Here is a 27,467-nt window from a genome sequence, read left to right on the forward strand (position 1 = left end):
ATCCCAGGATTTTTGGGGGGAGGTGCCATGCCTGTTCATAGTGGTTTAACACTGCTTTAAATATGGGGCCCAAGTGAAGCTCCTAGACCACCTTCCCATACCCTCCAACATTTCTCTGATGATAACGGGGACATTCAAAGACAACCTCATATACAATGCATCGCAGCAATCCAGAGAGGAGGGTTGCCAGAGCATGGATCGTCAAAGAAAAGTTATCAGCATCCAGATAGGGTTGTCATACCTAAGGTTCTAGCTTAATGTGGTCAAAAGCCAGCCCTCCCCAGGCCATTTTAGGCAAAATTCAGCGGCAGCTCCAATCAACAGCTTACCTTCACGCAGAGTCTTTGGTCAAGGGCCTGTATTGGAATTATGACAGTTTCATTCCAAACAGGGTTCAGGTTCTTATAGATGACTTTGCTTTTGTAAAGCGTTTTCCCATTCAGCTGAAACTTCACATAAGGGTCACTCGTACCTGAACAAGGAAAGAACGAAAAGAATTCAGTTGATCTAGAAAACGTTATCCCGGCTATCAGGTTAAACCAGTAATTCCCAAACGGTGTATCTTGGCACTCTACAATGAGAAGAGGATTAAGTTCATTAAGGGACCTCTCCAGATGTCCTTTTTATCGTACATTCGTGGTGATTTGTGATTATGATGGTATCGGTGCTGTTAGACATGGAACTGGCATTGTTACTCATTCCACATTTCTGAGAAATCAAACTTTTAATGTGGCACCACCCACACTTCGGAACTCCCTGCCGATTGGAATCAGGCAAGCTCCTTCGCTGTTCTCTTTTCAGCACCTGCTATAAACTTTTTTGTTTAAGCAAGCCTACCCAGAAATATAGAATGCTGACAATGTGTTTTGATCTGGCTTTCAGCTTATTGCTGGTTTTTATTATTTTTCGAGATTTTGAATTCTTGTTTTAACTGGGCTTTTTTTTTTTTTTTGCTGAAAATTTCATTTTCAAACACGTTGTTTCAAACCACGAAACACGTTGAGGTTTGTTTTGCTTTTACAGTCAAGATATATAAATATAAAAAGGTAAAGGTACCCCTGCCCGTACGGGCCAGTCTTGCCAGACTCTAGGGTTGTGCGCTCATCTCACTCTATAGGCCGGGAGCCAGTGCTGTCCGCAGACACTTCCGGGTCACGTGGCCAGCGTGACATCGCTGCTCTGGCAAGCCAGCGCAGCACACGGAAACGCCGTTTACCTTCCCGCTAGTAAGCGGTCCCTATTTATCTACTTGCACCCGAAGGTGCTTTCGAACTGCTAGGTTGGCAGGCGCTGGGACCGAACGACAGGAGCGCACCCCGCCGCAGGGATTCGAACCGCTGACCTTTCGATCGGCAAGTCCTAGGTGCTGAGGCTTTAACCCACAGCGCCACCTGCGTCCCTTATATAAATATAGTAAGGAATAATTAATACATAATGCACAACCACGCTTTCAGCAATGTTTATTTAACAAATCTTAAGTACCACTTGACTGTAAGGAAACCTGTGGTTGGTTTCCAAGTTTATAAATGGATTGATTTGCGTGGCAAGTCCCCTCCCCCATGTGAAATGAAGACACTGGACACATTATTTAAGGTTAATGGGCATAAAAAGGCCACAACTTTATTGATTACAGAATTGAAAGGTATTGGCCTTAGGCATTGGCTCCTATCGACTACCCGGCATGGAGACCGGGAAGGGTTAACCACAAGCCGTGGGAGTCCTGTTGAAGTACGCCAACTAGGATCCCACGGGTGTCACCGCTCGGGGGCGTGCCGGAGGCCCTTACCTCCCTAGGTTTTGGACAAGGCAACGCCCCCCGGAGTCCTCTACCGGACTACCCTTTCCTTGGGGGAAGGTGATGGCGCTTCCTTCCCCCCCCCCCATTCATTTGCATAACAATTAACCCCTGCCAATGCCTAACCGCCAATACCGCGGAAGTTGTGACGTTTGCTACGAGGTAGGCAAAAAAAACAAAAGGCTGAAGTGCGACAAATTGGAAAAATTCCTACCAGGCCCCCTGCGGAGACCAACCGGAGTCCATAGCAAGGTCATAGCTAGCTAAACCTAAGGGTGGATGGGATGGGAAAACCGCTCAGCTGGAAAGGGAAAAGAGGGCGGTTCCCGGGCGTGCCTGGCCTTAAATAGGCTAGGCCACGCCTCCCCAGCCCGCCGATTGGCGGGCCGGGTCGAAGACACGCCCGGGGATTCCCTGGATCTCACGGGGGCAAAAGGCCAGCCCCCGCGTGTGTGGGAGGGGGTAACCCGCAACACCCTCTCCTCCCAAGCTCAGAAATGGCTTTCTTGCAAGTGCGGAATGAGTATTGTGTTCCACCTGTAACATTGCCAGCTCCTCAGATCGAAGCAGTTGAGTGGCTGAATATGGGACAAGGCTATTCTGCTCTCAATATTGCCAGTGCCTGCAACAGTTTTTTGGGGGACATACTGCTTTGCTTCCAATCGTTGTATGTTTTCACACATCTCTGCTCTGTCCATTCCCACCTCAGCCAGAGAAAGAGAGAGACAGAGAGATGCCACGTTCTATTCACATCATATATTTAAAGCACTATGATTCCACTTTAAACAGTCATGGCTCCTCCTAAGGAATTCTGGGAGCTGTAGTTAAGGGTGCTAACTGTTGTTAGGAGACCCCTATTCCCCTTGTTGTTGTTTAGTCATTTAGTCATGTCCGACTTTTCGTTGACCCCATGGACCAGAGTACGCCAGGCACTCCTGTCTTCCACTGCCTCCCACAGTTTGGTCAAACTCATGCTGGTAGCTTCGAGAACACTGTCCAACCATCTCGTCCTCTGTCGTCCCCTTCTCCTTGTGCCCTCCATCTTTCCCAATGTCAGGATCTTTTCCAGGGAGTCTTCTCTTCTCATGAGGTGGCCAAAGTATTGGAGTCTCAGCTTCAGGATCTGTCCTTCCAGTGAGCACTCAGGGCTGATTTCCTTAAGAATGGAGAGGTTTGATCTTCTTGCAGTCCATGGGACTTTCAAGAGTCTCCTCCAGCACCATAATTCAAAAGCATCAATTCTTCGGCAATCAGCCTTCTTTATGGCCCATTCCCCTTACAGAGCTACAATTCCCAGAGTTCCCTCTCAGGATAAGCCGCCCTGGGAATTGCAGCTCGGTGAGTGGAATAGTTGCCTCCTAACAACACTCAGCACCCTTAACAAACTACAGTCCCCAGAATTCTTTGAGGGGAAACCAAGGCAGCATCATAGTGCTTTAAATGTGTGGTGTGAACGCGGCCATAAGCTTCCATGGATCAGCCAACTTAGAACTGGATATCCCTTTATTTAATGCAGGGGAAGAGGAACTACTATCATTGCACATTCACAGAAGGGCAAAGCTCCACAGATAATACCGCTGAGCGTTAAGCATTTCCAATAACCTTCCAGAGGATGTTTCAATGCTTAGAAATGAGATGAACAGAGGTGATTTGCCTTACGTTCTATTGTTAATTTCTCTTAAATATTCCGGTCCCTTCTCTCCTTTCTTAAAAGTAAAATAAAGGAAGGGGAGACAAGAAGGCTCAAGAGAAGAGCCGGCCCTTATCTCCCTGATAAGCAGAGGCTGCCAGCATATTAATAATAATTAAAAAAGAAGAAGTCCCTCAACTATTAACTACATTAAAAAGGCTATATCTGGAGGAGGCCAGGAAAGCAACTGGTAGAATGAAAACATGAATAAGGAGATTGAAGGCAGGTTGGTCCAAACGCATTCGCTTATCTGTTTCTTAAATGGAACAAGAACCGCACAACAAAGCAGTTCTTAAAAAGAAGAAAGGAAATGAACAGAGACAATATGTTTTTTCGGCTAATGCAATATTCAATCCCCAAATAACCTCTCCTCTTCGAGAAGGGGAGGAAAACATTCTCTGTGGGGATATTCTGCGTTTTTCACATCAACGTTGGAAGTTTTACGGTTGCCGGAACATCCCCACGGCTGCTACCCCGCCTTCCCTTACTGTAAAACAATGCCGTTCGTGCAAAACGAAGGGTTTTTGTTGTTTCTGTTAGTTTTCTTTTTTTTAAGCGTGCATCAGGGGGGACGGACGGGTTGGCGGGCGGGCGGTTGAGGGGGGTAGGCGGCGGGAGGCGAACTATAATGAAAGAGCCTTTTAATTAAATGAGATTGCCTCCCTGGGATCAGGACTTCATGCTTGTCAGCTTACTCTCAAAATAAACATCTCAGAAGCAGGGCCTCGGCGGTGTCACTTACGGAGGCAAAGCACGCCGGGTAATCCCTAGGTATCTTGACAGCTACATAATGTTCAAACTGTTTCACGGGTGAACGGCAGCACTTGCGTGAAAGAAAATATTAATGTCTGGAATTAATAGGGAGAAAAAGGGGGGACGGCGCTTGACAGCACCAAAACGGGGGGTGGGGGGTAGGAGTGTCAAGTTAGGAGAACGTTAATTGTGAGGGGGGAAATAATTGAGAGGCGCCGGGGGGGGGGAGAGAAGAGGAGAGGCGAGAGAAAAGCACTGAACACAGCAAGCGAGGGAGGGCCTCTCTCTCAGCGCCCACCCCGGAAAAGAAGAAGAAGAAGAAGAAGAAGAAGAAGAAGAAGAAGAAGAAGAAATTGTCTCACTGTCAAGAAAGTAACGTCTCTACTAGGCAAGCCAGCCAGGAGGAGGGGTGAGAAAGGAGTCAACGGGCGAAAGGAGGAAGGAGCCTCCGTTGCTTGAGATGGCGATGCCAAGGATGAACAAGTGATGGGCCGTCCGTGTCAGCCGACAGACAGGCTTTAACCCCAATAATCGGCAGCTTTGCAAATAACGGGCCTGAGAGGCGTTTCCGTAAGCAGAGAGCCGAACCGGTAGCCAGGCGACTCCCCGTTTCAAAATATGTCCATTTGACCTTCCCTCCTGAACTCTGCACGGATATTTTCTCTAACCTGCGTGCTGCCGGCACAGCTATGTTTCCCATCTGTGCCGAGATCCTACACAGTAGTCCAAGAACTTAAATTTTTAAACAAATATATGTTCACTTCCCCTCCATACTTTGTAGCACAAGAACATCTGTTTTTAAATAAATTAATTAATATTATTATCATTATTATTTATTTATACCCCGCCCATCTGGCTGGGTTTCCCCAGCCACAAATATACAGTCGTATCTTGGAAGTCAAATGGAATTTGTTCCAGAAGTCCCTTCGACTTCCAAAACGTTCGGAAACCAAAGCACGGCTTCTGATTAGCTGCAGGATTTTGAAAATCGTTCAAAAACTGGAACACTCACTTCTGGGTTTCACTTGTTCAGGAGCCAATTTGTTTGGCAGCCAAGGTGTTTGAGATCCAAGGTACGACTGTATATGCTATACCTGGAACTGTTGCATGCAACACATAATACCCATTTCCGCAATTGTAAGCAATCAAACTTTTAGTTTGGCAGCAATCAACCTTTGGAACTCCTTGCCAACTGACCACCAGACAGGCTCTTCGCTGTACCCTTTTTGGCTAAAAACATTTTTGTTTAGGCAAGCCTGTCCAGGTACGGATATGCTGATGTGTTTCTATCTCTTTTTAGTCTACTGTTATTTTAAATATTATTTTTAAAATATTTTAAATAGTTGTTTTTAACTGTTTTTACTGCTATTTCCATTTTTTTTTCCATTTTGCAAGCAGCTTCGAGGTGGGTTTTTTTTTGTTGTTTTACAATCAAGAGGTATGTGCATTTTAGGAAACAAATAAAATAAATAAATATTTTTCCCTTGTAAACTTTGTGGAGGTGTTTTTTCTTTAACCTACATGCTTTCAGCATAGCTATGTTTTCCCTTCAAGCAGGCAAGCACAAGCTGAGAGGAAAACAATATGAACTATACATTTTTTGCGCTTCAAACAACCCCCATAAATGCTGGCAAATGTTACTACCACTAAATGCTACTGTTTCATTTAAAAATAAAAATAGGGCACATTGAAAATTTATCCGGAGCTCTGCCTTTCTTCCTAGCTTGAGTGTAAATAATTTCTACATTTGTTTGTTTTGTGTTGTGCATTACCTAAAAATATTAGGCAGTATAATTTACTTAACACAGATGAATGACATCTAATATAAGGGGCGGGACAGAGTATGAATTCTAAAACCTGAATTGTGAATTATGAGAACGATTGGTTGTTAAGCCACTCTGGAAATTATAGACCTGTGAGAGGAATATTAAAATTATTATTATTATTACAATTAATTTATCAGTCAGGTCCAAGTCCAATGTTCTAATTGGTATGTCACCTAGGCTATCAAAAAATCAAAAAATTAAGAAATAGTAGTAGCAACAATACCCCAGTAGCATGACCTCTGCCTATGTTTCCAGTGAAATTATATGTTATTGGCATGTTTAGGCCCAAGACTAATCTGAAATATCCATGCACAGTTTTGCCATTCTTATAAGAGAGAAAGGTTTTGAGCCCTAGTCCTCTTCCATTCTCTCTGTACGCATTTTGGGCAGATTGTTGGAAAGTTCCTTCTGCAGTGAGAACTTCCTAGCATCACAAATGCACTGCCTGTACTATCCAATTGGCATTTAACGTTTCTCATATTAGAGGCAGATATGGAGTTTTAAATGGTTACTGTTGCCCTCTAGCAGTTAAAAGGAGAACTGCCTCTGAACTTTCCCAGAGTTTCTCACTGTGTAGGTGTGTCCTGAAATCAGTGGAAATACCACAACGGGGGAAATGAAAATAAAAAAGGCAAAAGTTAATAAAATCAGGACACACTAGTTTTCTTCTCTTTTTTTTCAAAATACATTTGCATATTATAAAATGGAATATATATATAGAGAGAGAAAGCATGCGCCAGTTTGTTTTGTGGTTAGAGTACTGGATTAAGACCTGCCTCTCAGCCTAACCTACCTCACAAGATTGTTGTGGCGATTAAATGCAGGAAGAGGGGGACCATATACACTACCTTGAGCCCCTTGGAGAAAAGGGTGGAATATAAATCCAATCGATCGATCAATTCAAATACCGGGTAAAAGAGGTATTTCACAGCGACCGCCCAGACATCTATGAGAAGCCTGCAAGCTGGACAAGGGCAACACAGCATCTAGGCCATCCAGCAACTGGCACTGAGAGGCATATTGACTCTGACAGTACAAGTAGAAAATAACCATTGTGGCTAGATGAGAGACAGTGTGGTGTAGTGGTTAAGAGCGGTAGTCTCGTAATCTGGGGAACCGGGTTCGCGTCTCCGCTCCTCCACATGCAGCTGCTGGGTGACCTTGGGCCAGTCACACTTCTGGGCACCACAGTTCAAGAAGGACACTGACAAACTGGAACGTGTCCAGAGGAGGGCAACCAAAATGGTCAAAGGCCTGGAAACGATGCCTTATGAGGAACGGCTAAGGGAGCTGGGCATGTTTAGCCTGGAGAAGAGGAGGTTAAGGGGTGATTTGATAGCCATGTTCAAATATATAAAAGGATGTCATATAGAGGAGGGAGAAAGGTTGTTTTCTGCTGCTCCAGAGAAGCGGACACGGAGCAATGGATCCAAACTACAAGAAAGAAGATTCCACCTAAACATTAGGAAGAACTTCCTGACAGTAAGAGCTGTTCGACAGTGGAATTTGCTGCCAAGGAGTGTGGTGGAGTCTCCTTCTTTGGAGGTCTTTAAGCAGAGGCTTGACAACCATATGTCAGGAGTGCTCTGATGGTGTTTCCTGCTTGGCAGGGGGTTGGACTCGATGGCCCTTGTGGTCTATTCCAACTCTATGATTCTATGATTCTATGATTCTATTCTAAGTCTCTCAACCCCACTCACCTCACAGAGTGTTTGTTGTGGGGGAGGAAGGGAAAGGAGAATGTTAGCCGCTTTGAGACTCCTGAAGGGGAGTGAAAGGCGGGATATCAAATCCAAACTCTTCTAGTAGCATGGATAGCCTTGTCCTACACGAATTTGGAAACGTGTCCATGATGCTGGGGATATGGGCTGTCTGGCTCTCTGCAGAAAGGTGCACAGGGAACCAGATGATCCAAACCAAGTCTAACACTGCTGCAGTGGTCGAAGGTTTGTTTGTACATATACCACTAGTCAATGGGATCAAGAGCCATTTCACATAGCAAAAGCAGCAAGCACAAACTCATCGACAAGCCTGCCGGTGCATGACTTTGCTTTTTCATTCTTATCTATGTATCTAAAACTATCATGTGTGAATTAGTCCTCAGGGCAAATTCTTGCCTGCTTGCCACTGTGGCAATCACTGAAAGCCTGAGAATAAGGAACTGCCTTTCTGTTTATTTTTCTGGGTGCTTGAATTGTAAAGGTGTCTGCAAAACAACTCATCTTGATGTCCAATGAGACATGACTAGCAGGAGAGCCCATGATCCTGTCACGACTATTAGCAGTGGAAGAGGAGGAGTTAACCCTCCCCCTCCCCCTACCCCTTTGGATGCCATTTTGCATTCAACCACTGGAAGCACTCGTAGGAGATTTGGGCATCTGTATGCTATATTTTCCTGGTTACATCTGAATCAGAAGAGGCCAGGGCCTGGTTGAAGGCCAATAAAATGAGGCCAAATCATGGTAAGATGGAATCTTTGTGGGTAAGGGGTTCCCAGATCTGGGAGTTCACCTGTCTCTGAAGAAACAGGTGCACAGGTTGTGGGTGCTCCTAGGTACAACTTTTGTCCCTGTAGGCTTCTGAGACTTCTGTGGTGAGGAGGGGCTATTATTAGATTAGGTTGAAACACCAACCACACCTTTCCAGGACAGGGATTGGACTACTGTAATGCACTCTGTGTAGGGCTTCCCTTGAGATTGGTCCAGGAGCTGTAGCTGGTGTAGAACACTGCAACCAAGTTGTTGAGTGGAGCACCAGGACATGCAGATATTATAGCTATGCTGGGAGAACGGCACTGCCTGCCAATCAGCTACAAAGCCATGGATGTAGTGTGGTATAGTGGTTAAGAGTGCTGGACCTAGGAGACCAGGGTTCAAATCCCCAAGCAGCTATGAAGTTCACTGAGTGACTTTAGGTGTGTGTCCCTACGTCTTAGCCTAACCTACGGTACCTCATAGGGTTGTTCTGAGGATAAAATAGGAGGAGGACGTGTGTGTGCCACTTTGAGCTCCTAGGGGGAAAAGGTGGGATATAAATACAGTAGTAGCTGTAATAATAATAATAATAATAATAACTATAAAGCCCTGAGCAAATCGAGACTAGGTTACCTAAAAGACTGCCTGCCCCTCTATAGACCTGCAAGATCACTTAGATCATCTGGAGAAATTCTACTTGTGATGCCACACTCTACATCAGGGGTAGGCAACCTAATCACCTTCTCAATCCGGCCCACAGACACTCCGGGAATCAGCGTGTTTCTACATGAGTAGAATGTGTCCTTTTATTTAAAATGCATCTCTGGGTTATTTGTGGGGCATAGGAATTCGTTCATTTTTTTCCCCTTCAAAACATAGTCCGGCCCACCACATGGTCTGAGGGACGGTGGACCAGCCCATGGCTGAAAAAGGTTGCTGACCCCTACTCTACAGAATATCACAGGGTGGTGATCAGAAAACATACATTTACTGCTGTTGCCCCATCAGTTGTGTCATACATCTTGCAAGGACTTATCCTTTTTGTCCAGGCTTTCCCTGTTTACCATAAGATTCAACCCAGATTTATATGCATGAATTCCCTAGATCTGTTTCATTTGTTTTTATGTCTTTATACTGTTTTGTTGATTTTAGGCAACACTGGATACTGGTTTGTATACTGTACATAATTTAAAAACATTAAGGGGTTTAGAAAGGCTTTAAAATAAATATATAAATACATTTCCCCGAAATTGCCACATACAGAGCACACTTTGCCAGTTTATGAAACAGCTGAAATTTTGTCACAAGAAATGTGCAAATATGTGCATATGGATGTGCAGGTGAGCAGTCTTTCACTGCTGTCTTGCAATGTTTAAAGCATCACAAGTCTTTCCTGCAGAATGGAAAAACATCCACAAGAGGGCACCACCAAAACAGACACAGATTTTGTCCCAGTGTCTTGCGGATACTGTAAAATAAAAAGTATGGTAGATTTTGCAAAGCAAAAGCTTAGTATTTCCCACAAAAGTAGATCCTGCCTCAACCACAGCTGGAGGACCCCAGGTTCCCTCGATAGTTTTCAGCCATTATCTCAGCTCACTCTAAGATAACTTCATGTGACTACTCCATGAATGCAAAATTTAGTGCTGGGCAAAAGCATCGAGATTTTGAGAACTGTTCCCCTTCTGTTTTGTTTAAGCAGCAATTTTGTAGCTCTTGTCGCAGCAAAGATAGGCTTGAAACTATGAAGTCAGAAAGCAGAAAAAGTAGTTCATGGCCAGTGATTGAATACAGTGTAACTCAGGTTACATACGCTTCAGGTTACAGACTCCACTGACCCAGAAATAGTGCTTCAGGTTAAGAACTTTGCTTCAGGATGAGAACAGAAATCGTGCTCCGGCAGAGCAGCAGCAGCAGGAGGCCCCATTAGCTAAAGTGGTGCTTCAGGTTAAGAACAGTTTCAGGTTAAGAACGGACCTCTGGAACGAATTAAGTACTTAACCCGAGGTACCACTGTAATTGATACAAAGAAAGAGTTTCCATGCAAAATCCCATCATGTGTACAAGAAATCATAACATGTGGATAAGACCCAACCCTCAGGTGCACAGCAAGTTGCAAAACTGGCTCTTGGAGCTATTACCCTCTAGAGCTCAGCTAAAGCACCACTCCATTATCTGTACATCTTTGAAGAAGAAGAGGAAGAAGAAGGATCAGCATTGTACATATAGCAAGAGACTGACTCACCACAGCGATCCCTGATGACCAGGTTTCTGCCTTCCTTCAGATGTATTGTTAACAGATATGCAAATGTGGTGGGCAATTTGCTCAAACCATCGCTTCCTTCCTCAAGCATCTGTGGGAATAGTTTCAAGAGGAAAGGTATACATCAGTTTCACTTCTCATAAAGAGCATGTACTAAACACAGATCCACCCTATCACAATTCTAGGAATCTGAAAGCTAGGACCGCATGAAAGACCACTAAAAGTAGAGACAACACATTGTGACCTGCCAAGGCATTAAGGTCGTCATCCAAGGCCCTTCATTGACTGCCATCATTTGTGTGCTCCGGCAATTTTATCTGCCATCACTCTGTCCTTTTCTGGTTCCATTGGGATCATCTTCTTATTCACAACGTTATTGCTCATGATGCTTTCATTTAATTGTATCTTAAAGAGGGGTGGGCAAGTCTGTCAATTTTGGTTTCTCGGTTTCTCTATTTTTCCAACCTTAAATTCCATTCTCTACATTTCTACATCAGTCTGCAAAAAGAAATTCACCCCCCCAAAAAAAAAAAAAAAATCCACGTGTAGAAAGTAAAGGAATTTTGGAATACAGTTTACAATGAACTCAAAAAGATATTGAAGATTACCTTTGCAAAAACAAAAAACATGAAGCCTTCCTTTTAGGCATCATAAGACACTGATATACCAAATATTTCTTTATGCCACTGTGGCAGCAAGAATTCTAATAGCTAGAAACTGGAAAGGAGATGTGATACCGATGAAATTGGAGTGGCAATCAAAACTGTTAGAATTTGCAGAATTGGCTAAAATGATGGGAAAACATTTATAAAAGAATGGGACCTGTACAGAAAGTATCTCAGGGAGCACTGCAAGAATTTGAACTCATTGGCAGGCCTGGAGTAACTTCTGTAGAAAATTAGGAAATTATAGAAACTTAAGAGAATAAAGATGTATTAGGATTGATAAAGATAATTGTGACAATTTTAAAATTAATAAGGTATCATGTGATGGGAAGTCGTTATAGAAGGTATGTATTAGGAAATTATTGTATTTAGATGTATTGTGTAAAAGCGTGGTTTTTTTTTGTTGCTTGGGTTTTTTGTTGGAACTAATAAAGCATAAATAAATAAATAAATAAATAATCCTCATGAAATTTCATCAGCATTTTAATGTGAATTTTTCCTCAAATAGACATTTTTATATGCAATGTTGTCTGACACACACACACTCTTGCAAAGCAATTTTCCCTAATCGAAAGCATTTTTTACAGGTTTCTTTCACTAACATATGCATCTTTATGTTAGTTATGTTTACTCTTGGATACGCATTTTCATCCGTATTACTTGGCTGGAGAATAGCACTGCAAAATTCAGGGAGGTGCAGATTTTGAAGAATGGCTGTGTTTCGTTTGCGTATTGTTTCAAAAAGTGTGAATTGGGAGGTTTGCCTTCAAATGCAAACTGAACTGAATTTTCCCCTATCCTCAACTTTAAAATCATTTTGTGGTTGTTGTATATACCACTCTGGGATCTGTTTGGATGAAGGGTAGTTTAGGCATTTTAAAAGTGGGTAAAACTGGTCTCATTCTGACACTACAATCAAATTGTGGCTTGGCCATTGGGGAGATGCTTGGAGATCCTAAGCTTATCCCTTTGTGCTCAAATTCATTACTTCTTCTCCAGGTTCACACAAACCATAGTTTCCCTCCAAACCAGAATCAGAAACCATAGCTTGAACAGGATTTTCAGTTCTGAGCTGGAAGTAAAAGGTAAAGGACCCCTGACAGTTAAGTCCAGACGCAGACAACTCTGGGGTTGTGGCGCTCATCTCGCTTTACAGGCCGAGGGAGCCGACGTTTGTCCGCAGACAGTTTTTATGGGTCATGTGGCCAGCATGTCTAAGCCGCTTCTGGCAAAACCAGAGCAGCGCACGGAAACACCGTTTACCTTCCTGCCGGAACGGTACCTATTTATCTACTTGCACTTTGACATGCTTTCAAACTGCTAGGTTGGCAGGAGCTAGGACCGAGCTACGGGAGCTCACCCCGTCACGGGGATTCGAACCGCCGACCTTCTGATCAACAAGCCCAAGAGGCTCAATGGTTTAGACCACAGCGCCACCCATGAGCTTGTGGTAAACCATAGTTTAAACCAAGAAGGGAAGGAGTAAATTGGAAGACATGAGTGTGAAGCCCTTTGTAATAGCCAGTTTGACTATTACATCTAATCTGAACCATTGATTTAATGATCCCTGGATTTACATTTGCAGAGGTAACATGAATACACTGATTGGGAGAGGAGCAAGTGTTGTGTAGTCATTAAAAGAGCTAGAGTAACTATATGTATATAGACAGGGCAGATAGATAGTCAAAGCTGGGGGGGGGGGATATGGGAGAATCGTACATTGGAAATGTTGTCTATAAGAATAAAAGAAAATTAATATAAATTAATTTGGAGATGGTATTTAACACCAGTCAGATTAAATCAAATAAACAAGTAATATTTGGTGTTATGTTTGAGGGGATGCCAGGAAACTGGGAATGATATTCACATGTGGTGGGGGTGTAAATATGTACTATTTTTCTTGCAAAGGGTGTTTAAGGAGATAACAGAAATCACTGGGTTAAAGCTGACCAAAAGTCTAGAGGCAGCATTATTATCAATTTATGATGGGGTGGAAGATTCACAGGCCACAAAGGACTTGCTCACAAATTTATTGACAGCTGCATGAATTATGATAGCTAGGAAGTGGAAGAGGCAAGCAGAATATAAAATGGAAGAATTGTATAAAGAGGTGTGGGACATAGCTATTAATGATAAATTAGCATGTGCCATTAAGGTAAGACGGGGAATATTCAGGAGAAGTGATTTTGAGGAGATATGGAGGGTGTTTGTAGAATTTGTACTGTTAAAACGGAAAGGGGTCAAACCATTGCAAGAGGTGTTGAAATTTTGGAAGGTTGGATAGTTACAATGAAGTGGTCTTAGTGGTGTGGAGCACATTTTTATTCTTATTTATGTATGATTATTACGTTGTCAAAATATATTAATATAATAATAATAATAATAATAATAATAATAATAATAATAATAATAATAATAGAGCTAGAGTAAGACCTGGGAGACCAAGGTTCAAATTTCCATTCAGCCATGAAGCTCACAGGGTGATTTTGGGCCAATCACCACCTCTTAGCCCAGGCACCCCCAACCTGTGGCTCTCCAGATGTTTTGGCATACAATTCCCATGATTCCTAGCTAACAGGACCAGTGGTCAGGGATGATGGGAATTGTAGTCCAAAACATCTGTAGGGCCAAAGGTCGGGGATGCCTGTCCTAGCCTAACCTGGAAGATTGTATAACCGACTAAGGTAAGAGTCATGTTTATTGCTCCACCTACTTTTACCTGCCCATGTGTGTCCTCTGGAAGGACATGCAGCCCCTGGGCTGAAAAATGTTCCTCACCTTTCTGTTAGGTCACAGTGCATCCAAAGGAAACTACAGAGCTAGTCACCACACCATTGGGGACTAGTGCTGCAGACAAGGTTACTTCTGCAGGAGACAACATGAGAGTAACACAAGAATCCAGTCTTAGGGAAGGAAGAAACCAAGGAACATACTGAGTCAAAGCCCATGTAGCTCAATATTGTCTTCTCCAAGATTTCAGACAGGGGACTTTTCTAGCCCTACCTAGAGGTGCCATTATTGAATCAGATCTTCTACATGCAAGTCAAATGCTCTGGCACTGAGCCATAGCCTTTCCCATTAGGTTGAGGTGAACCCAACCCACCTCCACCTGCCTAGAGAACTATTAACCACACCACAATTCTTCCACATTCCTTGCTGTTATGCAATGCCCACTGCTAGATTCCACAAAAGTGATTTCTATTAACACAAGCTTCAGAGGCTCTGCACCTGGTATTTGCAGCTTACAGCCTGGCATTCATTTTTTTTAAAAAAAATGTATCACTCACCGACTGCTCCTCAAACAGCTGAGAAGAGCTGGAGGAGTCAAGGATGGAGCCTCCGCCATACGAACGCTATGAAAAGAATAGAACAGAGGTTGTATTGACTTTGCATTGTATTGCTGTTGCTCAATCCTTCAGCGGCGACGTTCCATTTCAGTGCAAAAAGAAAAAAGAAAGAAAAGAGAAAGGTGCAAAAAGGAAAAAAGGGCTTATCTTTGAGCAAGTTGAGGAATGTCGCCGGACAGCAGACCAAGTCACATGCGTTCCCCCATCATTCGCATACATAATGTGTCAAGCCTGCTGCTCTGAGCCCATACACACTATGGTCCAAACCGCACAATCATGCAAGCCAGATTACTAGGTCTAGATATCTCAGTATGGTCTACACTGATTAGCAGCAGCTCTGCAGGTTTTCAGGTGAAGGACATTCCCAACCCCTCCCTGGAGATACTGAGGATTAAGCCTGAGACCCTTCTCTGTGCAAACCAGATACTCTACCACTAAGCTGCGGCACTGTCCCAAGGTTCCAGTCCTCATGATTCTGAATAAAGGGTTGGAGTAAACGGGAACATTAGAGCCTGCCTTATTAGACTATTGGTTCATCTGTTGTCCACCACTGATTAGCAGCGACTTTTGGGGGTTTCAAACAGGAGATAATCCCAGACCTACCTGGAGGTGCCAGGGACCTTCTGCATTTGCTGTTTTATTGTTGTTGCTGCTGTTTGTAGGGTGGATGGATAAGCACGCAATTGCGTATACAGGCCTATGAACTAGCTCACACTTCACATTGTGCACAAGGTAAAGGGGAAGGGCAACCAAACAATCCATCCCACAAACTGGATCACCAGCCAGCTGGCGTCAGATCTGGGCCAGTGCTGTGGTGGCACATTCTTTCCAACTAAAGGGTCCCCAAAATCCTAGGTTCAAAGAATGGCGAGATTTCCCCTACCAATATGAGGATTTGTAGGGGAAATGTCGGGGATTGGATGGGGATTGGTTGACTGTGTAATGTGTAAGGATGAGTGACCATAGCAGTTTTGCTTTCTAACCTTTCCATTTTTAAGATCAGTTCTCCACAATTCCGTGTCAGTTTGTGATGAGAGTCCTCATGAAAATTCATTGGCGTGTTTGTGCATATTTAACATATACATTTTTGCATACCATTTCCCCTAAAATAATGCCATTTTATATGTTATTTTCATCAACACATGCATTTTTGTGGAGACATTATTCCGATATCTGCATTTTTGTACACATTACTTGGTTGGCAAATTGCATTGCAAATTTCGGAAAAGGACGAATTTCAAAGAAGTGCTGTGTTTCAGCTTGCATACCGTTTTAGAAAGTGCGAATTAGATAAATTCGTTTTTAAATGCAAACCGAATTGACTTTCTCCCCCACCCCTAAGTAATATGCTTGTTGTACAGTACTAACACGGATGTGTATATAGCATATAAATGTTTTGATCCCCTTTGGGGGCTCACCAACTGACCTTCCCTCCACAGCCTTGAGGGAATGTGGCACAAAGGGCAAAAGGTCCCCCCCCTTCCTCTAGCATCAGGTCTAAACCAGCCCACTGACATTGGTCAACCCCCAGGCACATTACCTCAAGAACATCTTCTGCAAGGTCACTGCTAAAACTGCTTCTTTTCAACAATTCAAAGAGATCTTCACTGGATTTCCGCTTCACGTCCAACTGTGGGCCACAAGCATTGGGTTCCTCAACTCCAATTTCCAAGCGTACAGTCTCCTGCTGGTTCCACTGCCACTTCTCCCCAGTCTGTTTTGAGGAAGAGCTGCTGCTCTCCTGAAAGAACATCTCCGTTGCAGAAAAACCACTGGGGAAATAAGTGGACAGAGCCTTGGAACGTGAACAATTCATTTCTTCTTCAACAACTGTCTCCACGTCCAACATGTCCGGTACTGAGGAACTAAGACGCCGGTCTAATGGATGCCTTTTCCTGGTCTCCACTAGTTTAGAAGAGCTTTTCTTAGTCCTTCTGATGCTGAAGTTCTGTAACCTTCTTGTTTTTTGTTTGAATGATCCCCAGACAGAAGACTTATCCAGTTCCATGATTAAACTGGATTTTCCACACCAGGTCTTAAGGCCTTTCCATTGACTCCTAAGGGTGATGTGGAGAGGGACAGAACATAAGGAGAAATGAAGTGAGCTGTAGCATTACAGAGACTTGAATCGTAGGTTGGAATGTCTCAGAGCTGAACAGATTCTCAGTCAAAACAGGTTGCATTACTAATTCCTCCCAGTGTAGGAACAAAATAATCTCACAGGCCATCAGGAAGGAAATAAAGGAAAGAGAGTTTTTAATCCTACATAAATCTATCATGAGGATAAAAATAACCGGGGGTGGGGGGGTGAGCTATTTTGATTATTTCCAAGATTTGACATGATGGGAATTCTCAAATGCTATATATAAAAAAAGATGCTACCAGGCATTGTGCTGTAGGAAAGGCAACTAGACTCTTTTTGGGTGTTTATTGATGAATCACCAACAAGTATTACCTCCAGGGTGTAAGCCTTATAGTGATTATACACAGTGGTACACAGCCAAGAGCATAGGCTGAAGATGTTCCACAGGTCTGCCTTTGGTCAAAGCCTCAATGCAAGGCCAGCTGTGAAAGGTCTTGTACACTACCACAAGTTCCACGACTGATTTACTGGTGCAGTCCCCAAACTCAGTATTGGAAGTATTGGACAGCCTTACTTTCATCCAGCTTCTAGAAAGTGGCCTGGGTCTAAGGAAAGGCATCAACCTCACATGGAGCAATAAAGAGGATTTTGAAAGACTCCCAGCCTTGCATCCAAGCATAACCATTGTTTGGTCCCATCTGCTGGAAAGGCAATATCGGCGTGATAGCCCTGACTTGGCAGGTATCAATAGAGCAAGAAAGAAGGCCAACCATTCAGTTGCACAAAAGTGCAACTCCTAAATGGCAACCTTTCACCAGGAGGACTTCTAACGCAAGGATGGGGTACACCTGTCTGAATTGGACAATGAAATTTGGTTAAATAACATTATGGAGTGTGTCAAGGGTTGGTTGCAGGTGTGAAGAATTTGGTGGTGAGTTGGTTTTGGCTCGACCGGTGGTTAGGCATTGGGTAAGCCTATGTATTGGCTGAAGGGGAGGTAGTAGCCTCTGCCTGCCCCGCCCTGGTTAATGGTATCCTGTTAAAGGGATCCAGGGGGAGTGGCTTCTGTCTGATGCCTAGGGCCATAGCACTCCTCCAATGGGGACCCCTCCGGGGGTACACCTATTTGATGTAGGCCATAGGACTCCCCGTAATGGTGATGAATGGTAGATGAATTCCCAGCAGACTGGCTGGAGTGATATAATCTGATAAAATCTGGCTTCACCCAATGCCTATGCCAAATGCTCACATCTGTAACCAATAAAAGGTGTGGTCGATTTGAACCCAGAAAACCATCTGTTGTTGTCCTGTCTGGTTATTTACCCTTAGGGAACTGTGAGGTCATGGGTAGGGTTGCCATATGTCCAGAAATTCCCAGGCATCGACAGAATACTGTAGTCGGAAGCAGTGTCTGGGCGAAAATTGCGTAAAAAAGGTCAACAGCTTCTGAAAAATGGCAACCCTAGTCATGGGGTCTTGGCACACAAGTGTCATAATCCCTGATGACTGCCCATGAGGGCTGGGCTGGTGGGGAGCTGTAGCCCAGGAACATTTGGAGGGCTACAGTGCCCAATCCATCATGCTAAAGGGACATCTAGAGCATCAACAGAAATATATGTCATTATAACAACCTGCAAAAACTATAAGGAAGGGAAGGCTAAAATAAAATAAAATTAAAAAAAAAAACATCAGATGAGGGGGGCACATACCGTATTTTTTGCACCATAACACTCACTTTTTTCCTCTTAGAAAGTAAGGGGAAATGTCTGTGCGTGTTATGGAGCGAATGCCTGCGGGTGGCGGGGGAATCTGCTGCAGTCGTGAGCAGAGGATCCATGGTTCCCCTTCCTTCCCTCCTCCGTGGTTACAAAGCATGGATCCACATGGATCCTCAGGATTTTTGCATTGGGCTACTCCAAACTCACTGTCAGATCACATGTCTGTGGGCACAGCATGAACCACAAAAATCATTTATCCACTATTTCGTTTAGAATATTTTTTTATTGTTTTCCTCCTCTAAAAACTACGTGCGTGTTATGGTCTGGTGCGTGTTATAGAGCGAAAAATACGGTAATTGGATAGAAATTCTCAAACCATGCAATGGGATCTATTAACTCAATGAAAGCTTCTGTGACCCCAAACCATCTACAAACAATCATGCAGAAGGAATTTCCAGCCCTACCTGGAGATCCTGGGGGGTTGAACCTGGAACCTTTTGCACCCAAGACAGATGCTCAACCACTGAGCTATGGTCTGTCCCCAGTTCAGCTGGGCAAAATAGCAATATAGGAAACTATCTAATACCAAGCCAAGCTATCTCTAGCTCAATACTGTATACACTGACCAGTAAGTGGCCCTCTAGATTTTCAGACAGGGGTCTGGAAACATCCAACCACACCTGGAGATGCCAGATTTTGAACATGGGAGCTTTTACATGCAAAGTGTGTGCTCTCCCACAGAGACAGAGCCTCACCACTTGAGAATATGAATGCATTACCTTTTTTCCCCCAGAAAGAAAGGAGCCCTCAACTATCAGAAGATGTTTCAAAGTTCGTCACAACAGTTCCATTCCATCTTCCTAATGATCTTCACACCGTGGCCACAAATGATTTGTGAGGCTCTGCTTTCGCTCTCTAAGTAGTAATTCAAACAGGAAAGCCATTTCCTTTCAAGATCCAGTCACTGTGGAAAAACAAGTTACTCTCCTCCTGTTTAGCTAGCCTTCAGCCATGAGCTGGAAGGCGGAGGCATTTACCGCATCCTGCAGGGGGGTGGGATCCTGAGATGCCTCTGTAAGCTTAAGAATTAAAGTATATTAACACTTTCCTCTCTACAAAAAAGTGTTATTTCATGAAAAGGAAAGGAAAAACTATTTCCGGCTAATTGTGTGCTGTTTTAATATTAAATATGAAATTACATGTTTGGGGGTAAATGTAAAAGTAAAGGTAAAGGTAAAGGACCCCTGACCATTAAGTCGAGTCGCAAACGACTCTGGGGTTGCGGCGCTCATCTCAGTTTATTGGCCGAGGGAGCTGACGTTTGTCTGCAGACAGTTTTTCCGAGTCATATGGCCAGCATGACTAAGCCGCTTCTGGCGAAACAGAGCAGCGCACGGAAACGCCATTTACCTTCCCGCCAGAGCAGTACCTATTTATCTATTTATTGGCGGTTCGAATCCCCACGGCGGGGTGAGCTCCCATTGCTCAGTCCCAGCTCCTGCCAACTTAGCAGTTCAAAAGCACATCAAAGTACAAGTAGATAAATAGGTACTGCTCTGGCGGGAAGGTAAACGGTGTTTCCGTGCGCTGCTCTGATTTTGCCAGAAGCGGCTTAATCATGCTGGCCACATGACCCATAAAAACTGCGGACAAACGTCGGCTCCCCTGGCCAGTAAAGTGACTGGACTTAACTGTCAGGGGTCCTTTACCTTTATATATCTGAGTTTCTAACACTGTATGAGTGTCTTTCTTTCTTTCTTTCTTTCTTTCTTTCTTTCGGTACTGCACTTTCTCTTGGGAAAACCCACATCTTACTGCTGAATCAGAGCAAACAGCAATCTGAAGAAAACCATTGCAATTTGCTCTAATTCAACATTAAACATGGGTTTTCCCTGGGAAAGTGCTGGGGCAAAAAATAATAATTGCTCAGACACTGGAGCTTTAAAGCTGGGACCTGTACCCAGAAATGCAACACAAAAGAAAGTCTGGATGATCCCTAAGTCACAGAGTAGATGCTTTGCACACCAAAAGGTCAGATGTTCAATCCTGGGCATCTCTGTGTGGGTATTAACTGCTAGAATTTCACTGCCAGTCAGCGCAGACAGCACTGTGTTAGGTGGACCAAAGATCTCATTCCGTATCAGAGGGAAAGGGGTCCAAGGTTGCAAGGGGTTAAAGGCTCATTACTACCGTATTTTTTGCTCCATAAGACACACCTTTTTCCTCCTAAAAAGTAAGGGGAAATGTGAGTGCATCTTATGGAGTGATGGGCACTGCGCAGAGAGGGAGAACTGTGAAGGGCCCCTTCAGCGACACGCTTGTCCTGTGAAGACAGAGGAGAAACAGAAGGGGCTCCTTCTGTTCCTCCTCCCACTTCGCTTAAGGGGCGCTGCGCAGAGAGGGAAAGCTACGCAGTGCCCCTTCAGCGAAGCGCCTCTCCTGGCTTCTGCCTTAGCCACGCGCAGCCTCTTCAGGCAGGGGGAGCCTTCATCCCGCTGCCCTGAAGAGGCTTGGTGCGGCTATCCCAGAAGCCAAATCCCTCTTGCTGTTCTGGGTTCTGGGATTCAGAATATTTTTTTTCTTGTTTTCCTCCTCCCAAATCTAGGTGCACCTTATGGTCTGGTGCGTCTTATAGAGTGAAAAATTCGGTATTTCTGAAGCAGGGTCACAGCAAGGTCGCTGTCTCCAGCATCCTAGAGCAACTCGATCAACATGGAAGGGGAGATTTTTAGCCACAGAAAAGATGTCTTCTCACCCTTTGTGAGTCAGAATGAAAGGTGAGTCAGCCACTGAGGATTGGCTTCTAGGGTCACTCTGAGGAGTTATCTGTATGCTCCAAAGCTAATCATTTAAATACACTGGGGGGGGGGGGGACACACGACCCAAGATGTTTCAGTTTCAAGAGAATGGTGTGCAAGTTCTGTTACTTGCAATGGAACTTCAAGGAAAGCACAACTTCAGTCACTCCAAAATAAGACACTGGGGCACTCCAAATCGCATGTATGTGCACAGAAAATAGATCTAGCTGAAAGGCAGGCCATGGAGGGCTGCATCAATTGCCGCAATGCATCCCCAGTTATTATGATTGTGGAATTATAATATAATATCATCTCAAAAGTTTGTATTACCTTAGAAGGACTGTGGCTGTGAGGGGGTCTGGCTATCAATGAAAGGACCCTCTTCTTCTGCGTTTGCCAGTGAGCTCAGTGTTATTCTCAAGGAAGGGACACAGTTCCGTGGTAGAGCATCTGTTCTGAAATGCAGAAGGTCCCAGCTTCAATATGTGGCATCTCCAGGTACGGCTGAGAGAGATTCCCATCTGAAACCCTGGAGGAGCTGCTGGCAGTAAGTGTGCACAACACTGAGCTAGACAGGTCAGTGTCCTGATAAGGCGGCTTCCTATGTTCCTCAGTTCCTATGTCCCTAAGCCAGCAGACTACTTCACCAAAAATGTCTGAAAAGCAATAGCATGCCCGTCCAGGGAATCCCACTCTTTGCAGCCTGGTTCCTGGTCTGAAGGAATCAGTTGCTCAATTACTTCTGCTTGCAACCCTTGGCTGCACCCATCAACTCTCCCGATTCTGAAAGGGACAACAGCAGGCCGCCACATGCTCAGAGGTGTTTTTAAGCACAATTCAACCTTCTTCTTTTGCCAACGATCAAGATGGGGTGGGGAAATCCTGCTTCCTCTTGCTGATTCTTAATTGTTGTGGCAATTCAAAGCATTTCCAGAGCAAGCAGGCTTATGCAACCAATCCTGCGTCACGTTGCCTGCCAAGATCTCCAGGACTGGTCTAGCTGAGAAACCCATGGCCTGAAGGCAGAGGGAGTCAGCTTTCTTGGACAAAGGGAGCAGAAATTGAGGCACAATTAAAGGGCAATGGCCTTACTTGGTCTACTAAACTTCACTTTAACTAATCAGTTAGGGAGTCTAATTCACCAGTTATGAGCAGGAGGAAGGACTGTGGCTCTGTGGTAGAACACAGAAGGTCCTAGGTTCAATCTCCAGAATGTCCAGCTACAGCTGCAAACAGACCACTGGGTAAAGTAGAAGACACCTAACTGATGTAAATTGTTCACAAACCTAGTTTTTGACTGCAGTATTTACACTGCATATGCATGGAATGTTTCTTGGAGGGTATATGGGGATGGCTTGCTATATGTATTTTCAGAAACTTAAAAATGAAGTTAAGAAAAAGAACAGGGAGAGAAGACAACAGCTGGCCTATTTCAGATTTTAATTTTTTTAATATAGTCTTATGTATAACTACTGTAAACCACTCTGAAAAGCTTTTATGAATCATAGTACAGTGGTACCTCGGTTCTCAAACGTCTCCATTGACAAATGTTTCAGAACCCAAATGCTGAAAACCCGGAAGTAAATGAGTTCATTATTTAGATCCATTCCAACCTGGGTTCAGGCCTGGCCACAGAACTGAGTCAGCCTTGGTTGCCCTGATGAGTTTGAATCCTGCCAAGATGGAGGCACTGTGGATTAGTAGCTCCTGTGTCCAAGAAAGTGGTCAGTTGCCTACCCTAGATGGGGTTGCACTCCTCCTGAAGCTTCCCAGTTTGAGGGTGCTTCTGGATACAGTTCTGTCACTGGAGCTTCAACTAACCTCAGTGGCTAGAAATGTCTTTCACCAACTGCAATTGGTTCGACAGCTGCAGCCATTCCTGAACCAGAAACCCTTGCCACACAACAAATTGAAGAAAATGTTTAAGATATCTTTCAACAAAAAAAGAAGCTTTTCTTTTAGGGATAGTAGGTAGTGAGATAAAGGTAAAGGTAAAGGTACCCCTGCCCGTACGGGCCAGTCTTGACAGACTCTGGGGTTGTCCGGAGACACTTCCGGGTCACGTGGCCAGCGTGACAAAGCTGCTCTGGCGAGCCAGAGCCACACACGGAAACGCCGTTTACCTTCCCACTATAAAGCGGTCCCTATTTATCTACTTGCACCCGGGGGTGCTTTCGAACTGCTAGGTTGGCAGGCGCTGGGACCGAGCAGCAGGAGCACACCCCGCCACGGGGATTCAAACCGCCGACCTTCCGATCGGCAAGCCCTAGGCGCTGAGGCTTTTACCCACAGCGCCACCCGCGTCCCTTGGTAGTGAGATACCAAAAGACAAAAAATAATTTTTATTTATGTATGCCAGAACTGAACCTAAAATATTCCTGGTTAGGCAAGCCTACCCAGCTGCTTAGAAAGTTGAAGTAATTATAATTTGCTTTAGTATTTCAACTTCTGAATGTTTTAAAGTATGGTTGTGATTTTTTTCTCTCTCCATTTTATTGTTTTATCTTTTTGTAAACTGCTTTGAGGTTTTTAACAATCAAGCGGTATATAAATTTTGTGAAATAAATAAATAACTTGCGTTAAAAGTGGGCAGCAGCAAGTGGGCCGCATTCATTAGGACGCTGACACAAACCTGTCCCCTCCTACTTTTCATGCAAATGTTCACCCTTCACTTTTGTTTCTGCAACTAATTCATGGTGTGTCATTGCACCTGCACGTTTTTGCCAGTCTCGGTTCGCTCCAAGCCACAATAGTTAAATGTGTCATTTGCAAAGTGTTGTTTGAAGCAAGCCATGGCTGACAGATACACCTGTGCATCGGCAGCGCTGCGCTGTAATTAGCTCTGAAAACAAACCAAAACAAGCACAGAGTAGGGAAATCTACATGTGCAGGTTGAACTGTGAAATAGAGCAATGCAACTAGTCTGTAGGGCACTGTCGATCCTCTCAATGTGGCTAGGGGATCAGGGAGCATTATAACCAAGCTGTGCAATCAAAGCAAAGCAAAACACACCCACAGACTGATTATTACCTCCAGATGATCAAGAGGAGGCTTAAATCAGGTAGGCTATGAAATCAACTTCCCTGGCCAAAACAAACAACCATTTGTTTAAGGTGGAACTTCCCAGCTTGTCCTTGAAATGCAAACAACATCCCACTTAACATTTAGAGACGTCAATATTGAGCTGCTTTAACTATCTGGCAGCATTCGGAGCGCGGATCTTCAGTGGGCGAGTCACTTCCAAGCTAAAGTGTTCCTCCTGCAGCCACCACCACCCACCCGTTTCTATCGGAGTTTTGTTTAAGGTTTGCATTTTCAAAGATGGTGAAAGAAACAGATCACAAGCACGGAGCAACTTTACTTCCATCTTGAGCATAGCTCAGTCAGTAGAGCATGAGACTCCGAATCTTAAGGTTGTGAGTTCGAGCCCCACGTGGAGTGAAATATTCCTGCATTGCAGAGGGTTGGACTACATGATCTGTGATTCTATTCCATATGGGGAATATCAGAGGGTGCAGCTTCTCTCCTCTTTGGAGTAAGCTGAACCTTCCAATATTCTCTCACATCTGCACTGAAGATACAGGAGGCCAGTCATCCTTTGCTACTGGTCATTCTGAAAAGAGAAATAAAAGATAGAGGGTTTTCTTTATGGGGGGGTTACAGGTTGGGTCTGGGAGGTGGGTCTGGAAGGATAAATTTGTCCATTTCTGTTCTTTCTCATTTTTCCAATCTTAAATTCAGTTCTTCACATTTCTGGGGCAACTTGTGATTTAAAAAAAAAAAATCATTGCGAAAACTTTATAGCATTTTTGAGCTATATTGGGATGGGGCAGGGATTTCACTCGATGTACATTGCCTACTAGGTTACCCTGCTGCTGCACACACATACCCTTGAATAAATTGTAGTATTTGCCGTAAAAATGCACAAATGTGTTTTTTTAATGGGTCTACCTGGAGGCAGTGCTCTTTATAAGAGAAGGAAACCAAAATCATCAACAAGAAACCATGTTTGCTGATGATGGACTTCCAAACAGACACCACCACTGATATTTGGACCAGAAGACTATGCATTGATTTTAAGAGCCAAATGTCCAAGCAAACAGTCATTCAATCATCATCTTCAACTTTGGACCCCCAAATGTTGTCGGACTGCAACTTCCATCAGTTCTCTGCTGGTTTAGTCAATGATACGGGATTACAGGAGTTGTAGCCCCAAAATATCTGGGAACCCATGGCAGAAGAACACTGATATATACATGTGAACAGAGACCCAGTTTCTGCTATACAGGACAATTAATTAGTCCAAATACCGTATTTTTAAGTGTATAAGACAAGGGTTTTTTTTACTCTAAAATAATGTTAAAAAACATGCCTCGTCTTATACATGGATAGTGAATGGGGTGGACAGGTGATTGTCTGCAGCCGTGAGCAGGAGCTTGTCAGTGACAATTGTTGGCTGCTAGAAGGGCTGCTTTGGATTGGCTGCTGCTGCTCTAATTGAGTTGGTGATTGGTTTATGCAGCAAACACTGCTGTAGATTGGCTGCCACTGCCGTGATTGGTGGCTGCTGTTTTGGGGATGCACAATTGTGATTGTCAGCAGACAGCTTTTCTCAGGTGGGTTAGAGATTTTCTGCTGGGGAAGGGTCTGTTAGCAATTTGCTGTCGCTGTGTCAAGTGGGCGTTCATCGTCGGTGCTGCAGGTGAGCGATTTTCGGCAATTCCCCCCCCCCAAAAAAAGCTGTAAAACTCTGGGCAATCCTGGGCAATCCTCCACAAAAGAAGCTCAACAACTCTGAGCCATTTCCCCCCTATTTTCTTAAATCTGAGTCCACAAAAATAGGGAGCGTCTTATACATGGGGGCATCTTATAGATGAAAATGTACGGTAGCTTGGAGATATAACAAGGGCTGCAATGCTAACCGCACTTACTAGGAGAAAGCCCCATTGAATTCAGTTGGTCTCACTTCTAAGTACATCATCTAAGTGCAATCATCAACCTGTGGATGAAAACAGGTTTAACACTTGAAACTTATTCATTGCAAAGTTTTGTGTTATCCATGTGACATTCCCTTTCTCTCAAACACTCATTCCCACACTTGGGACTAAACATTTCAAATTCCTGTATGCCAAAGATAGATCACAGGTAGATCACCTATGTGTGTTTTTCCTAAACCTACTAGTCACCATGTTTATGTTTTTCTCTTACTTTTTTTTAAAAGTTCATGCTTCTCAGAAAAGTACTCAACTTACAGGGTAGGAAGGCATCAGATCTATCAGAGTGGGTTTGCTAACACCAGTGCACAGTGAAATCTGAGCTCCCAAATTAGTTTTCTGAAGCAATGCAAATTTCCTCACCGACAAACAACCGCCTACTGTGCCCTGAGGACAGAAGTAGTGCCAATCTATTGGAGAATTTCCTCGGAAGAAGATGATTGCACCATAATGGCATAACCTTGCTCAAGCAGGCTGACTTCAAGCAAATCATGAGTTCTGCCAGCAGTTGAAAGGGAAGAGAGACAGCTCAGTGGTAGAGCACATGGCTTACAGGCAGAAAGTCCCAGGTTCAATCCCTGGCAACTCCAGGTAGGGCTGTGAGAGAACCTTATCAGAAACCATGGAGAGCTACTGCCATTCAAGAGTAGACAATACTCTGCTAGATGGACCAAAGGTCTGATTCAGTAGATGGCAACTTCATATGCTCCTGATAATACACTTGTAGGATGAGCTGGAAGGGGACACATGCACAAATGGTGTACACAATGGTGGTTTAAAACACAGAGAGGTAATTTCAAGTTGCATCTGCTGTACATATTGAGGCACGGTAGGGATTTCACTTGATGTACATTGCCTACTTGGTTATCCTGCTGCTGCACACACATACCCCAAATTCCTGTTTATGAATCATGGAAGCTGTATTCTAAGCATGTGCTACCATTTGAGCATGGGCAACAGCTGTCTCAAATGTGCACATTTTAGCTTAACTGCAAAGTCAATGTGGCTGAAGTTTTCTATGTGGATCGAAGCTGGTTTGAGGTATCAAACAGCAGGATTTC

The 27,467-nt window shown here is 44.0% G+C and overlaps 1 protein-coding gene across 2 annotated transcripts in view; it reads right to left on the reverse strand.

Annotated features, from left to right (window-relative positions):
- Positions 1–27,467, reverse strand: part of MCTP2 (multiple C2 and transmembrane domain containing 2) — a 113,989-nt gene that overhangs the window by 78,320 nt on the left and 8,202 nt on the right. For both annotated transcript variants that reach the window (XM_077919019.1, XM_028706232.2), the window contains exons 2-5: positions 16,354–16,870; positions 14,754–14,819; positions 10,784–10,892; positions 330–472 (exon numbers count right to left, since the gene is read on the reverse strand). In XM_077919019.1, coding sequence (XP_077775145.1) covers positions 330–472; positions 10,784–10,892; positions 14,754–14,819; positions 16,354–16,821 — 786 coding nt within the window. In that variant the 5' untranslated portion in view covers positions 16,822–16,870. The remainder of the gene's footprint in view (positions 1–329; positions 473–10,783; positions 10,893–14,753; positions 14,820–16,353; positions 16,871–27,467) is intronic.

Source organism: Podarcis muralis, chromosome 14, assembly GCF_964188315.1.
Source record: "Podarcis muralis chromosome 14, rPodMur119.hap1.1, whole genome shotgun sequence".
NCBI classification, from domain to species: Eukaryota; Metazoa; Chordata; class Lepidosauria; order Squamata; family Lacertidae; genus Podarcis; species Podarcis muralis.